General features: G+C 42.2%; 2 protein-coding genes across 3 annotated transcripts in view; one reads left to right on the forward strand and one right to left on the reverse strand.

Moving 5' to 3' along the window:
- Positions 1–10851, forward strand: part of slc9a7 (solute carrier family 9 member 7) — a 31248-nt gene extending 20397 nt beyond the window's left edge. For both annotated transcript variants that reach the window (XM_053429902.1, XM_053429903.1), the window contains 4 exons: positions 41–104; positions 1002–1084; positions 3153–3258; positions 6528–10851. In XM_053429902.1, the coding sequence (XP_053285877.1) occupies positions 41–104; positions 1002–1084; positions 3153–3258; positions 6528–6791 (517 nt within the window). In that variant the 3' untranslated portion in view covers positions 6792–10851. The remainder of the gene's footprint in view (positions 1–40; positions 105–1001; positions 1085–3152; positions 3259–6527) is intronic.
- Positions 10293–15897, reverse strand: chst7 (carbohydrate (N-acetylglucosamine 6-O) sulfotransferase 7). The gene is made up of 2 exons (XM_053429901.1): positions 14329–15897; positions 10293–13000 (listed from the first exon to the last, which is right to left on the reverse strand). The coding sequence occupies exon 1, from the start codon at positions 15626–15628 to the stop codon at positions 14360–14362; it is 1269 nt and encodes a 422-aa protein (XP_053285876.1). The 5' UTR covers positions 15629–15897; the 3' UTR covers positions 10293–13000; positions 14329–14359.
- Positions 15898–15944: the final 47 nt, after the last annotated feature.

Raw genomic sequence — 15944 nt, forward strand, 5'->3', positions numbered from 1 at the left:
TGAGATGGTGACATTTTCTTTCTTTCCTCCTGTGTTGCAGAGTCGGTGTGGACCCAGATCAAGACCTGCAGCCCTGTGGAGACAGCTTCCAGGTCCTGCAGGGGGTGAGGATCCCACTCAGACTCGCACATATATTATTTACATCCTCAACTTCTGCTATTCTCATTGCAGAAACAATTCTGCTTATGCAGTTTTATGTCGACTTTAAGCACAGTCAGCAAATCTGACAACATGTAAACGATTCCGTTTGGCGAGAGTAATGGAGGTGATTTCCTGGACAAAAAGGCGAAACTAGCATACCTCCATTAGCTGCAGAGCACAATGTGCTTTCACTTACTTTTCTGTAAGTTTCCACTTATGATGATGAAAAACTTCTACACAGAATATTGCTTGTGGAATGTTTTAAGCTGCATTCCCTGTCCCATGTAGTTAAATATGGAGAGATGTATTTACACTTCTACACTCATTAATGTAGTAATTATAATATTTAATCATTTTAACTTATTCTCAGTGGGAAGCTCACCCTGAAGCCTCTCTTCTTAACATGTGGATAACTTCAATATTGGAAAAGCTAAAAGTTTAACTTTATTTGATTGTTGATGATTTGCCACAAGCAAGGATTTTTCTTCAGTTCTAAACTGAACTGAAGGGGGGGGAGGATTACGCTTCAGCTGTTACTTCTCCACAAGTTAACAAATTCTGTCTTGGCCCATGCCCCACCCCTCCATCAAGTTCCCAAGCAAATCTGTTCTGTCGATTTTGTGGAATCCTGCTAATAGACGGACCAACTGTCAAGCAACAATGAAAAAGATAACATCCTTGGTGGAGATAATTAGTTATTAAGAATTACTAGGTTTATTTTAGCCTGATAACAACATGATAGTAGGGATAAGTCAAGTCACATTTGAGGAATTGGCCCCAGGTTCTCATTGATCCATTTGTGTTTATGCATCAAATCTAGAAGATGAGATCATGATGACTTTTTTCTTGTGTTTCTGTAGGATGGCAGTCCGGGTGAAGGACAGAGTAAAACCAAACAAGAGAGTGCTTGGCTCTTCAGACTGTGGTACTCCTTCGACCACAAGTATCCTTTCTGTGCTGAGCTTCACTCGACCAAAGAGCGTTTGTGTAAAAACTTCTTTTAGGCCACAGCTGTTTGAAGTAGCTCTTCGTGGTAATATGAGGTCCAGTCGGGAGGATTTTGTAGGTACTATCTTTTAGTGGTACTCTGCATAAGTAGGAAGGCCAACAACGGCATATGTGCTGCGCAAGCCCAAAACATTTCCATTGGGAGGATCGTGCTGCAAATTCTGAAATAATGCCAATTCAAAAACACATATGATAATGCGTAACTAACCACTTGGCGTTTTCCCTACAGGCCTGGAGAACTTAGCATTAGGGTGTGTGTGTTGCACTGTTTCTGAATTTGCAGCACGTATGCCCTTGTCGGTCGCCGAATACAAACTTACATTGTATACAAAGTCACGCTTACTATTGATGTTATTGGATTATTCTATATTGGATCAGAATAACACACATGAATCCATAAAATGATTGCTGTGCCTGCTCCGTCTCATTACAAGGAACACACACAAGCTCATCCTCCCTTTTCCTCGTTGCTTTCCTTCCTGCTGAACAGTTGCCTCCCAGGGCGGCTGATTGCGTAGCTGCTTCTGATCTGAGCAGCTGGGTTTTACAGTGGAGACCTTCTCCCTGGTGACACGCGCAAGACGCAGCTGAAACGAGCAGGGTGGATTTCTCTCATGTTCCAGCTCTGCAGAGGCTGAGATCAACATAGATAACACAGGCCTCTGATGAGTGGTGTGTACCGACTTTACTCATCTCTGGGTACAGCCACCGCTGTTTTCAACCACTGAGTTTAATTTCTGTTGAAATCTACGTATTCTGACAGGAAGCAGCCGGCCTCACCCAAAAGACTTGGGACCTGACCTGTTGAGCAGTGCACTGGGATTTCCCAGAGAGCAACACAGCCTGATTAATTACAAACAAGAGGCATAGGGTCCCGCTGGTTTGACTCCCCGCTGCTCTGCTGCCAAGCATCACAAACTCTACCTTCAACTGCTCACTGAATCTCATGCAGACTTGAATTTGAAATGCATCCTGCTGCCAACACCCCCACATTATAAAGCTATAATTCATCATTCACTGTGCGTTCATTTGGGGGTCACCGCAAGAAGAGAAGGACACAAGGTCTGTTTAATTCATACAGCCACAAACCTTAGTTTGAATTAACTCGTGTAAACTGTGTTTTATCAGAGCACTTTCTAACCAGTAAGCCATGTAAATGTTTTATAAGCTTTAACTAATACTTTATCAATGCATTATAAATGAACCATTGATATGAATTACTTATGCGGTTGTTACATTGATTAAAATCCTCCTTCTGCATGACAGTTTTGGTCGACTCTATAAATCAGCACTATGGAAAATGGCTGCAGGACTTAAATAGCTTATAAACATTAGCTACAAGCTGCCCTGGTGGATTACTGTTAGCTCCCTTTATTATTGATTTTTGGACATTTGTATTTGCAGTTGTCTGACTAAATTTTGCTGATGGAAATTAGACAATCAGACTATGCTGCTTTTAACTTATAAATTATAGCAAGACATTAATAAGGGTAAGTGGCTGTAATTTTTGAAAATATACCATAAATTCTTCAGTTATAGATGTTAATACAGATTCATTAGAAGATTGTGTTTCTGTCTGTCACCTGCTTTTGTAAATCTTAATCATTAATAAGGAGTGGTTACAGTGAAAATCCAATCTGTTGTTGCAAGTGTTAAGCTGATAACAAACTGCTTTTGGCACCACATGCCCTGCAGCATGTTCTCGGTGGGTAGGTGGTCAGTTATGGGGCTGGGGGGTAATTTCATGGATTAAAGAACTAAAGAGACAAAGCCCTTGCTGTGTCAGAGGAGGATTTCCTTGAAGCCAAAGTAATGTTTTTCTTAAAGGCTTAAAAATGATCTGTCATGCATTAGCTAATGATTAATTAACCATAAGTAAAGCAAGTCTTTATAAAAGGTGTTTTACAATGAAGTAGAGCCGATAAGGAAGATTGACTGCATTCAACTCGCCTTTTCTCGCCGTTGATGAAATCTTCAGATCAATTTCCTTATTAACTGTCCAGTTACCTGAAGCCCATCCTGACACATAGCGGCCCACCTCTCACCTCCACCCTGCCTAGCTACTGTGGGCCGCTGGCCAGCTGTCTCACCAGCCAACAGGCATACGAGGTCAGTGTCCACACACACTAACATAAAACTGTAAGTCTGCAGCAAGCACATCACTGCCGACCTGTGATCAATGTTCACACTGCAGAAAGTGCAGGATGTCTATGCACTGGTACTTTTCAAAGGGGAAAGACAATCACATTCATGAGAATCAGATGGGAAAACTAATACCACTATTGTGTTTATATATGCTGAATATATAGACTGCAGCTGGTTCGCAAGCCTGACTCTGTCCAGTGCCAATGTTTCTCATCAACTCTTTGATTTAAGATTTATATCTTGTTTGTTTATTTGATACAAAACCGAAAGAATGGGGATTTTCCTGTTCAGCTTTGGACAGAGACAGGGTAGTGATTACTTTCCCCTGTTTATAGTCTTTCTGTAAAGCTTAGCTAAGCAGCTGCTAGCTATTTCACATGATCTGGTATGAGAGTGAATAAACAGGCTTCGCAAAATATAAAGACTTTAAAGACACAATGGCATGAAAAATGCATTTTCCAAAGTCTCTTCAGTAGAATTGTTTTCCTTGTATTGAATCAAAATGTATATTTTGCCTCTGTATAATGATATATTTAAATACTTGTCTTAAACTAAGGGGAAGTATTACATCCAAACAAACTTGAGACTTGATAGTGTTCATATGGCAACAATTTAGCTATTTCCAAATACAGCTGATCAAGATATACAAATTTATTATTGTGATTTTTCATTTATATACTATGATAATTAATTTTAAGACTATGATTTGTGTTCAAATTATGACACGATGATGTTGGTGCTGCTACAATAAAATAGCTTGGTGCATGATATTTTTTGAATTAGCCCAAACCTATTCATTCTGTAAAATGACTACAAAGTGGTGATTTTTCTATGCTTTCTTATATTCAAATGTGAGCCCGGTGTCTCAGGAAGGCTCACTGTGAATACTGAAGCCATATTTCTCTCAGGAGAAACGTGATGTGGTCAAAATATTCCCAATGCTTGCCAGTAAACACACAAAGCACCAAGGCCTTCAGTGAGGCATAAAATAGATGGTCAAAAAGCCTTTCTACACTCAGAGGGCACAAAAGACTCTTTTCAGCACCTCCTCCATGATGATCACTGTTCTGAAAGACACAGCGCTCTGATGTTCAAACCAACGAACACCCATTGAGGGAACGGTCACGCTTGGATTCACTCTGGAAAATTCTCCTTTTCATTTCATATGAAACACTTTTTTTATTATACTGTCACAATAACCATCTGAACCTTGTCACAGTGGGGTTACAAATCTGAAGTTTATTTTACTGCAAAGTAGGAATATTCCACAGCATCTCCTTTGAATGTAATTCTCTGAGGGTTAAGTTCTTTCCTAATTTCTGCATCAGTAATGTTTTCCTCTCCTGGTGTGTTGCTCTTGGTTTACCGGCCAAGGGCTGCCTGCCTGGCGAGCCATGAATTTAGAACGTTGTCCATATTATCAAGGCTGTCCAGTTCTCTGCGTTGTCGAGTGGGGAGCCAGGATTAAGTTAAGCTCAGTGCCTCTTTGCTCGTGGACATTAATATAAATATTGAGGTAATAAAATACCCTAAAGATGTTTGCTTCCCACTGACTGCAAATTCAAAAACATTTCAAATGGGTTTGTCTATGTAGAGCACAAACTAACTTTTTTGAAAAGATACTTCATTTAACAATCCTTATTTCTCAAAGAATATTTTGAATGTATAAGGCTGGCTGTTGTCGTAACTTTTCTTTTTGTTAACACATCCAAAGGCCAACAACCGACCATACTGCATCTCCTAGTACTTTCTGACTTCCTCTGGCCTGTCTGTTGCACTCAGCCCAAACCCTATTGTTTCCTATTAAGGACATTAAGAATAGAAGACATCGATATATATATATATATATAGATATAAATTTACTTTCCAAAGAGGCTAAATCTTCTCTGGAAACATCAGGGCAGTGTAGTTTTTAGAAAACATGACTCAAACAAGAGTGTTGTCTGCTGTGGACTATTTTTAGCTCTGGATTAAATCAGATTTGGTGCTTTAGTGAGTATGTACTGTAGCAGGATGGCGCACTGTATTTGGGGATTCACACGCAATAAACCAGTTTTGGTGTGTCCATGGTGATGAACAAATATGTTCCCTGAGCGGGACATAAATGTGTTTTAGATTTTTGGTTTTGAACAATAATAGGGCTCAGTGGCACAACGGGCTTTGGATGCAGTCAACTTCATGGGATTATCTAGGCATTTTGCTTTAATGTAAAGTGCCTAGAAGTTTCCAGCTCATTCTGATTGGTTGGGACATTTCTAGGCATTTTTGCTTTAATGTAAAGTGCCTACAAGTGTCCCACGTATTGTTCATCCCTAACGCCAAGAGTGGGACATTTCTAGGAATTTTGCCTCAATGATAAGTGCCAAGAAGTACCTTTTTACTTTGATGAAATTTTACTTAAGTACAAGTAAAAGTACCCATCTAAGAATCTACTCAAGTAAAAGTAAAAAGTAGTTCATTTAAAATGTACTTTAAGTAAAAGTTACTTAGTTACTTCCAACAACTTGATAGGGGCCGCTCCTATACAGTGCAAAAGAGGACAAGGGGTCATAAATACAATCCAAAAATTGTTATTTTTAATTAAAGGAGAATCTTTACAAATATAAGCACAATGACATTAAACATGTCAAACATTAAACACGTAATGTGAGTAAATGTAATTCGTTACTTTACACCTCTGCAATTGTGTCACTATTTTAATTAGCAAGTTATCATACTCTTTTCAACACCACAGTGGATTCATTAGATTTTTTTTTTTTCACCATTTCCTCTCCAAGATAATTGTTGGAAAGAACGGGCTATGTGGTTATGTAACATTGAATCATTAAGGGTTTTTCTTGGGTCCCTTTAACAGATCAATCCTGTGTTGACACAATGTGAACTCATCCTGGTCTCCCCGGGGACATGGAGGGATATTGATTATCAGCCTGTCAATTAGATCTGTGAGGAGCTCCGGCTGAATTCATTGTTTGCGTGTAACTGTGCAGCGTGTGGGTTCCTGTGTTGTCTTTGTTTCAGCTGCTCATTCAGCTAGTTGCTGCAGAACAGGCCACTAAGTGAAAGTCTCCCTGCTGTAAATCCACAGTGTCCCTTCTGGGCCTTTGCACGCTGAACATCAGTCTGTTCATCTGTTCACGCCACATGCTCCCACACTGTGTGTCCTGCATCTGCGTGTGTCACTCCCATGTGTAACCCATCCCTCCCCTCATGTTCCACTGTGGATGTGCTTTCAGAACCACGAGCAGCTGAGGGACCAGGACTCTGACCTCATTCGTAGCGATGGTGACCTGACCTACACATTTGGTGACACTGCGATCACAGCCAATGGTGCGTCTGGCGGTGGGGGGGAGGGAGCTGCAGGGTCAGGCTGGAGCGTTAATGGAAAACGGAGCGGCAGCACCTCAGAGGAGGCACTGGAGCGTGAGCTGGACTCCCGCGAGCAGGAGCTGCTGAGCCGCGGCACACGCCTGGTTTTCCCGATCGAGGATCATGTCTGACTTTCCCTTCCTCCCTGCCTGCGCTGTCGACTTCCCTGACCTGACCCCCAGACCGCCTCGCCCTCCTCTCTCTCTCCATATCCTGCGGGCAGAGCGTCCAGTCCTTCAGAGATAAGACAAAGTGGAGATATGGGAGCAGACAAGAGGGGAGGTTTCAGAGCTACTGAGCTCCCTCCAGGCCTGGAAGTAGAGTTCAAGGTTCATTTCATCCTCATTACAGAGATGTCGTTTATTCTCAAGGAGACATGTGTCCTCAAGATCCTCTAACAGAGTTACTGTGGTTCACTTTTACTGATATTGTCCTCTGCATAACCAGGGGAGAAACCTTTATGCAGGATGTGGGGATGAAATGCAAGATTGAATCTGCACTTGTGACATTTTGTGTTTTTCGGCAGGAACGGAAAAGAGGTAGAAAAATGAATTATTGCCTGACAGCATGTCGTAATATGATCCGACAAGTTTGATTTCGCAGTACATCAGTCTGTGACTGCGAAATGCAAAGTGACTCCTTCACACACACTGACGTGTATACAGAGATTGCTGTAAAAGAGGCCAAACAAACCGACAGTGAACAGTTCCCAGATCAAACCGGAGCTCTGTGGTAGATGCATTTCGTTGATATTGATCCCATGTTGCCAACAGACCATGTGTCTGGTATGTTTGTCAAGATTTCCTTTGTGTCACACAAAAGCATCTGTGTGGAGGCAGTGTGGCATGTGAGGAGGAGCACAGAAAGGGGCAGTTGTGTTGTGCCCTGGTTGTGTTGCCCTCTCAGTCACCGCAGCCGTGTCTTGGGTGAAATAAGAGGGGTGAAGAATGTGTGCATGTTAATAGCTACAATGCTGAGCTTTGTTCCATTTTAATCGGGACGGCTCCTTTCAGTGCATTACATCACATGACTGTTACCAATCGCTCTGTATATCTTGTCTTTGAGTTGACTTTTTTTGTGAAGAAGGAATGCTGATTTCCCCCCAACTGTAAAAACTGATAAAAAATAATAATACAGTTAAAAAGTATTTTCAATACAATAAATAAACCAGACATTCATTATAATTTTGTAACTCTTTTACAAAAATTATATATTTGTCTGCTGATTTTTAAAAGATATATTCAGTGAAATAGGACTGCAAATAATTTTCATTGACTATTAATCATATTTGCGATCAACCAATTAGCGGTGTAGTCAATGATGGGAAGTAACCCAGTAACTGTACTCAAGCACTGTACTTCTGTCCAGTTTTGAGCTACTGGGGGAGGCAAGTATTTCTATTTTATGCTACTTCCACTCGACTACATTTCAGAGGAATATATTGTTCTCTTTCTCCACTACATTTATTGGACAGATTTACTTACTAAACTTTTATGTGAAGATTTTAAAGAACATATGATATAGCCAGCTTTTAAAATATAACAGCTTATTAATGATTTAACCAGCTGTTTTCTCTTAGGTTTCTGACATCTTGCACATCTGTTCTCTGCAGCACCAAATGATTTGTGTTTTCATTTAAATGAATGATCGAATGATCCAAATGAATAATTTCAGCAATAATCAAAGAATAGAGAAATAATCTGAAAACTGAAACTGACCCTGTTCATACAACTACAGTTCCAACCTGCAGCAGTAACAGGCTGCTTACTCACTGATGCTCCAGTATTAATCATCAACCGATGCCATATGTAATAATATATCAGCTAAAAGGACCAGATCATTCATTTAATTTAATAAAATAATAAATATTCCTCCACTGTTTAATCAAGTTCATAGAAAGTAAAATAAACAGTTAAAAGTCTATCACAGAGCCAAAGGTGGTGTCATTAAATTGCTTGTTATTCTAACAAATGGTCTGAATTTTCATACAACAAAAAACTGCTGTGAAGTCTCACACTGGAGAAGCTGGAACCAGTCAATGTTTGGCATTTTGCTAACAAATTTACTAATAATGCTTTAACCAACTGACTAATCAATTGCTTCTTTTTTTTTAATAACCACTTATTCTGAATGTTAATGTGTATAATGTGGTATGATGATGATGTGCTTGCACAGGTCCCATGCAGCAGAAGAGCATTTTAATGCAGGGAAGTAGTTCTTCAAACACTTTTCCTGTTAACAAGCTTCAACCTGTCAACTTTATACTCAATGTGTTTTTAAAAATGTATAGACACGTTCATTCATATTCAAATTTAAAAACACTGATTCCAAACTCTGACAACCAGAGATTAGCTGAGGAAGTGCATGCACATGATTTCACCCAGCAACACTGCACCCTTCACCTTCCTCAACTTTTTATTGACTTAAAAACAAAAGTATATGTGAGCTTTTGCCCTTATTAAGTATAAAGCATTGGCCAATTAATCTGGAATGCTGTTGTTTAAAAAAAAAAAGTCTCCTGTCTCGCCTGTTGTTTTCAAACCTCAGTTCCCAGGAGTGTGGTCATATATATATATTTAAACATTATAAATTTCAAATTCATCTTCACCTCTTTATTTAACAAAAATGTGTTATCATCTGAACCTATTTTGGATCTGATTTGGTAAAGGCAAAATGTTAAATTTGACATTGTAGGAAAACACATATATGTTTTAATGCCGTTTGAGAAATGTAGTTTTTCTGACACACACATAAGTAAAATAAATATGAAGATATAACTAGTAGCGGCCATTGTTACCCTGGCACAAATGCTAATTATTTCCCTCTTGTTTACAGGCTATTTGCTAAGATAGACTAACCAACTGCTGGTTGTAGCTTCATGTTTAATGCACTTCCCTATAGGCTCTGATGACCGGTAACCTGAACACCCATGAACATCGATTGTTCTCTTCAGCAGTAAAATCCCATGACGCTCCTGGTGTTTTTGATTTCATATATAATAAACGCAGGATGTCTCAACTCGAACATGACGTAGGTTCACAGCAGGTGCGTTACATGTTGCACATATAGTTTGACATCAATCTCCCTGTGTCCTAGTTCCTTTCAGCTATACACAGCAGTTTTAAATAAGATAACTTTGTCATGCAAATGCACCAAAAGAGACTCTGGACGATTCTTCAGCAGACTACTGACCCTTATTGTTTTCCTACAGCTTGATTTGCATAACTCCACATACACTATGAAATATTGTGTTGCCTTCACGATGTCCAGACATCCCGTCTGCTCCCCCTTTAGTTAAATACACCCCCGCAGCACACCGCCCTTTTTTTTGTTTTCTACTTCGCCTACACACAGCGGCTGCTGCATTTATGCATGAGTGCAAGAGGGCAGGTGTGAAAGGGGTGATTGTGCGAGGTGAAGCTGAGGCTTTCACAGGGGAGAGAAGCCCCACACAAGTTTAATGGGCTGACTGGATGGGGGCCTCGATGAGGAAATGAATCTACTTATGTAAGAGTATGCCCCAGTACGCAGAGTGTGTCATTTCAACTCTGCCTGGAGTGAGCGGTAATGTGAAGCTCTGTCTTACATCCTGTCACCGTCTGTTGATTGGGAAACTTCTTTTGGATTAAGGCTACTGAAACACTCACTTGTTGACCATTTTGTCATTATTTAATCTTTGACGCAGCCTCTTCTAATATAACCTACAGCAGAAATAACATATATAATAGAACTTTAAGACGTGGTTTTTGATGCTTTCCGATGGGGGTTCCGCACATTTCCTGCTGTATTGACTAACACAAGTGCATAAAAAGACAGAAGAGGAACTCGCAATTGGCCACATGTTGGAAACTGGGGCACTTCTATGAACAGCAACAACACAGACGACTTGAATGACGGCCACAGGCAAATAAATGAGCAGAGTTTGACTCTTCACTTCAAGCAGAGGACACTGTACTCTTATATAACCATGATGTGCCCTCTTTCTCTCTCTGTCTGTCTGTACCTCTCTCTGTCAGACTGTTGTGCTGTCAGTTGTCTCGCCGGCTATATTTACATGCTCTCTGTACCTGAGAAATATGAGATGTAGCTCAATTGTCAATACGTGGACCTGTTATTTCTTGTAGCAGCTGGCTGCCAGGATCCACCCGCCGTGGTTTGCATGTCAACAAGTTAATAAAAATTGTCAAATTATCTGAGCCGCACAGTCGTGGTCTTTTGTGGTCGAGTACACAGGCAAAGCAATATGCATACTTCTCAAGAACTTATGTTTCATATACCATAACCTCCATGGTTTTTTACTGAAAACCACATTTTCATGACACTTCTGCCCCATGCCTCCTTCTAGTTTTAATGCTACCAAGAGTGTGTGTAATTCTCCTTGGATGGCCGTTATGACTTATCTTGTAGTTATTTTCCATTAGTAATTATTATTCTAATCCCAACAGACATCCATTGTATTTACATTTCAGCTAATGTACAAAGTATTGACATGATTTCCCATGGACTAATTGTACATTATTTCATGTTAAAGAAATGCACAAGATTATGGGTTATTGTGAGCATCATATTGTATTTAAGATTATGAAGGCCCAATCAGATCAACTGCCTAAGAGCTCATTTTGATCACGCATGTACATTTAAAGAATAACTACTGTGTTAATCAAGTATTTTGACCTATTCAAATAAAAAATTCACACTTATCACCTGTAAGCTCATTATGTTTTCAAGCCTCCATTCACTTCTACTGGTACGAGAGTTTTAGGGCCAGGCATAGGAAAAAATTATGAGAGGGGCGATTCGCATTTTGTTTCTGTGCTGATATAGTTTACTCGTAACTAATTCTGGAGAACAGTTTCACCAATTCATCTGGAAAAGGGTCTGTCACGGTTGTACCCTGCTTCTTGCCCATTGTCAGTGTCAGGCCCCTAAACCATTGAAAGGATAAAGAGGAATGGGTAATGGATGGATCTACATTCATTTGGTAGATGCATAAGGATGAATATTAAAAGATTATAATATTCTTAAAGGTTTAATATCTTGGAATTTCAAGTTCTATTTCAAGTCATGTTCTGACTTAATCGTGCATATTCAATATAATATTTCTCTGATTTTGTTCAATTTTATCCTCCACATTTCAACTTTATTCTCAAAATCTTCTTATTTTTTCTTATGTCTGAGCCTAATATTCTTCTGTACAAAGGGTATATAACTACACCAAAACATTAAGGGCAATTTATGAATATTGAGTCACCCAGTAATCATGGCAGTCTGCATCAACATGCACAGCAATCACACACTTGTTCTTCAGATTTTTACTAACTCTTTGTTGCAGTCAGTTTAAATAGCATACAGGTTATTTCTTTCTTTCACAAGAGAACTTCAGGTTAACCACCCAGAACAATTATTATCACAACCAACTTCTAAAGTTGAACACATGAATGCTGGTTATTATTTCACCCCTCCTCAACACATCCTTAACCAGAGGGATATCACAGCATTTTACAAATACAATATTTTTGACAAAACTAGAAACAACAGTAAGAATGGTACACAATACGATTCAGTACCGATTGCTGTTTGTGGCAACTTGTGGAAAAGTCCATTGGCAGAGGACGGAGGCAGATTTCCGAGACGCGTCCATTGGCTCTTCAAAATGTCACACCCATGTGAGTGTTTTGTCAGTGGGGTGCTGCAGCTGTCCGGATTCCTAAGGGGTCGGGGGTGAAACAATAGTTCCTCAACGAGGCCTCCTTTGCAGAAAATACTGTCGTTTCTTCTGTCAGAGCTCTACATTAGCACTGTTAGTGAGCCAGTTGCCGTTATTGAGTGTCAGTATTGCTCGAGATTACTGCCACGCTTAGTCATAAGCTGAACAGATAAGTCATTCAGGTGTGAGCGAACCTGATGCTGCCACGCTGGATCCTGGCCGTCGTCTCCAGATAAGGACCCATCTTGAGCTTTTTATGGCCCTCGCCTGCAGGGGATTTGAGGAGGGATTAGTGCTACTAAAAGGACAGTAGGAAAGAGGGAGGCCGGTGTGGCGGCAGTGAAAACCAGCCCTAGCCCTCTTTCTTCTGTTTATTTCCCCTCCCCACATTCTTTATATCTGTCCAGGCCCTGTTGATGTTATACAGGTAACACTGTAAAAATAAGCTGCCCTCCTCCCGTTTCAAATTCATCTGGCTCCAATTGGCTGCTCTGTCCACTCGGATTCTCTCCACTTCATCGACCTCGCTCGGCTGAAGGAAAACAACCCGAGAGACGTGCTCACGAGTGGACCACATTCCAGCTGCTTGTTTTGTTATTCCGCCTTTCGCCCTCAGCCTTGAATACAAGGCCCCTGGAAGAGAAAAACAATCAACTGAGGATTAAAATAAAACCCTCCAAATTGTAACACAATTGCCACACATTCAACAGGATTAATAATGCACAGGACCTCCATCAATAGCTCTATCAGTGCCAAAAAATCAGGGTGGAGGCAGTGAGACAAGGGGCCCCTTCTGTCTCCACCCTGTATCTGCTCCACGCTGGCAGCTTGAAGGTCGGCCCCGCTCTATAGGGCCTTGCTTGTGGGAGCTGGTGACAGGCCGGTGGTAACCCCGGGAGCGCTGTGCTGTCATACACAGCCGTATACAATGATCCCCTTCTCGACAGCACGGCCTGTGGCCCAGTCGCACTCGCTGCCAGGCCCCCTACGATGTCCATGAGACCATGGAGCATTGCCAAGGAGAAAACAATGTCGCCTCTACCAAACATCACATCAGTCGCTCATTGAGGAGTATTTCTGACTGTCTCGCTCCGATAGCAACAAACTTCAGTAGCAGTTATGTTACTTGTGTCTAAAATGTTTACAGTTCAGCCCTAAGACGAATAACCTTGGGTTAAATTTGACAATGAAGGGGGTGGAGCTCTGTGTGAAAGAGACAACCACAACACTGTGACACATTAATGTATAGATTATGCGTGTGTCACAGAGCTGTTATCTATCTACACAACAACTCCTTTACTATCTGGAATACCCAGCTCACAGAAAACAATAGGGGGGAACTAAACAAGAGAATCAACAGATGGATTTCATTAAAGATGCTATACCTTCTCCTGAGTTAAAAATTCCTAACATGCACATGAGGACTCAAGTTTCCACATCACACATCTGTAACTTGTATGTTGGACCATGGTGTCTTCCAATTAAATGGTAATTCTGGTAATTCAAGAAACACTGCTATTACAAAAACCTCCTCCAGCAGGTAATTGAAAACAGCCTTCGGGTGAATGTACAGTGAATGTCAAGCATCCATGGGGAAGGATAAACAAAACACATTTTAAGTGGAGAAAGTCTTTGAAACTGATCAAATCTAAGCTTTTTGTTTAATCTTAGGCAACCATGTTAAATGAATACAAATGTGAGACAGCAGATCCCCATATGGTTGCTCTGTTACTCATTTGCCCCCTTCTGGTAGAGGTCAGAGGTCATGGCTCTGCACAACAGAAGCCCTGCAGTCTGCAGGAGGGTTTCTGTTAAACCTCAAACTTCCTGCATGGACAGGAATTTGTTCAGCTGAAGATGAGTAATGTACATTCCACTGCTCTGTTTTGCTTCACTGTCAACCTACTGCTAAGACATTGAAAGGACATCCTCACTGACACCTCTGAGTGATCTTAAAGTACCTTAAACCCATTGATTCCTCGAACCACATCCTCATGTGGCTTTGTCCAAGTTGTTTTTCTGATACCCAAGCTGCCTCATGACTTCACTGCAGTAGGCCTCCACCTGGTTGATTTGCTCCACGTTGAGCCGCTCCCTCCACGCATATATTGCCTCTTTGGCATCCCTGGATGATATCAGGAAGGGCTTGTCCGAGGAGTACCCCTGACCGTGCGTCATGTTGAGCGCAAATCTCTCAAGAGCAGGGACGCTGGATAGGTTGGCGAAGCGGTAGAGCCTCTGGAGCTCCCCCATGGGGTGCAGGACCAGGTCCTCGTAACGGATGCGGAGGTAGTTCCTCCTCACCCACGGGGGCGCGTTCATCACCAGCATTATGTCACTGAACCAGTTGTCACAGATGAGCTCCATGGCGCTGGACACGTAGCTCTCGGCCCGGTTCACCCTGTTGCTCGGCACCAGCAGCCGCTTGTACTTGTCGGCCTGCTTCTTGCTCCTCAGCACCTGGATGCTCTCCTTAACCAGTGCCTGCTTGGACTTGAGCCGCGAGTTGTGCACGGCCCTCGGGTCTCTGAAGAGCTGGATGATCTGGAGGTTGATCGCCGGGTCCTTCATCAGAGGCACCAGTGTGCTGAGGTCCAAAACGCGGACTCCTTTGATCACCATCACGGGGTACTTCTTACACTCCCTCTCCAGCTCCCTAATGTCCCTCTTTGGGCACTTTGCGCACTGGTCCTCTTTCACCAGCCCGACTTCGTGGCGCTTGTGCCCCTCGCACAGCGGCTCCGAGCAGATCACCTTGTTCATTTTCCAGCCGAATATGAACGACGTGGTGATGTTTTGCGTGCCAGCGTAAAGTTTGAGCACGGAGAAGTCGCAGCGGTAAAGGGCGTTCATCATGTCCCGCACGGCGCCCTGGAGGCTGCCGGCGTCCCCCGGGTACAGCGCCTGCCAAATGTGCCACATCGGCTCGTACAGGTAGAAAACATCGGGGTGCTGGTTGAACAACTCCCCCAGGAACGAGGAGCCGGTCCTCCAGGTGGCGTGCACGTAGATGTTAACCCGGGACTGGCTCCGGTTGGCGGCGTTCTCCGTCGCGTCGCTGCCGTTGACTTTGTAACCGTTATCCCACAGCAGCGCCACCGTGTTCTCCAGATCTGGACATCTGGGCTGTTGCTGCGGGAGTCCATGGCCCGCGTGTTGCGCGGATTTGTCCCGGTAATCTAACACGTAGGGGATGAGCAGCAGTAACCCGGAATAAGCCAGAATCAGAACCAAGTATTTCTTATGGAGCCGTCTCTTCATCTCCTCTCAGCTGCGGTGCGGAGCTGCTTCTCTAAAAGGTCAGCACAGCGCTTTGTGCTGCGCCGCGCGCTCCACAGTAAAGTTATGTGAATGCGTGAGACAAGGAGTGCGTCTGTGTGTGTGTGTGGGAGCTCGGCCCCGCCCCTTTAAAGAAATAACAAAATTTTACAAAATATTTGTCTTTCGTGTTCAAACATTACAATAATAAACAACAATAATAAATCTCGTCTGTGATCAGAATTACAAAAGGTGTGTGTTAAACTGCAGTAAACACCAGGCGCGTGTGAGAACCGTTAAATCAGAAAAGTTAGAGAGC

This window comes from Pleuronectes platessa, chromosome 9 (assembly GCF_947347685.1).
Source record: "Pleuronectes platessa chromosome 9, fPlePla1.1, whole genome shotgun sequence".
NCBI lineage: Eukaryota > Metazoa > Chordata > Actinopteri > Pleuronectiformes > Pleuronectidae > Pleuronectes > Pleuronectes platessa.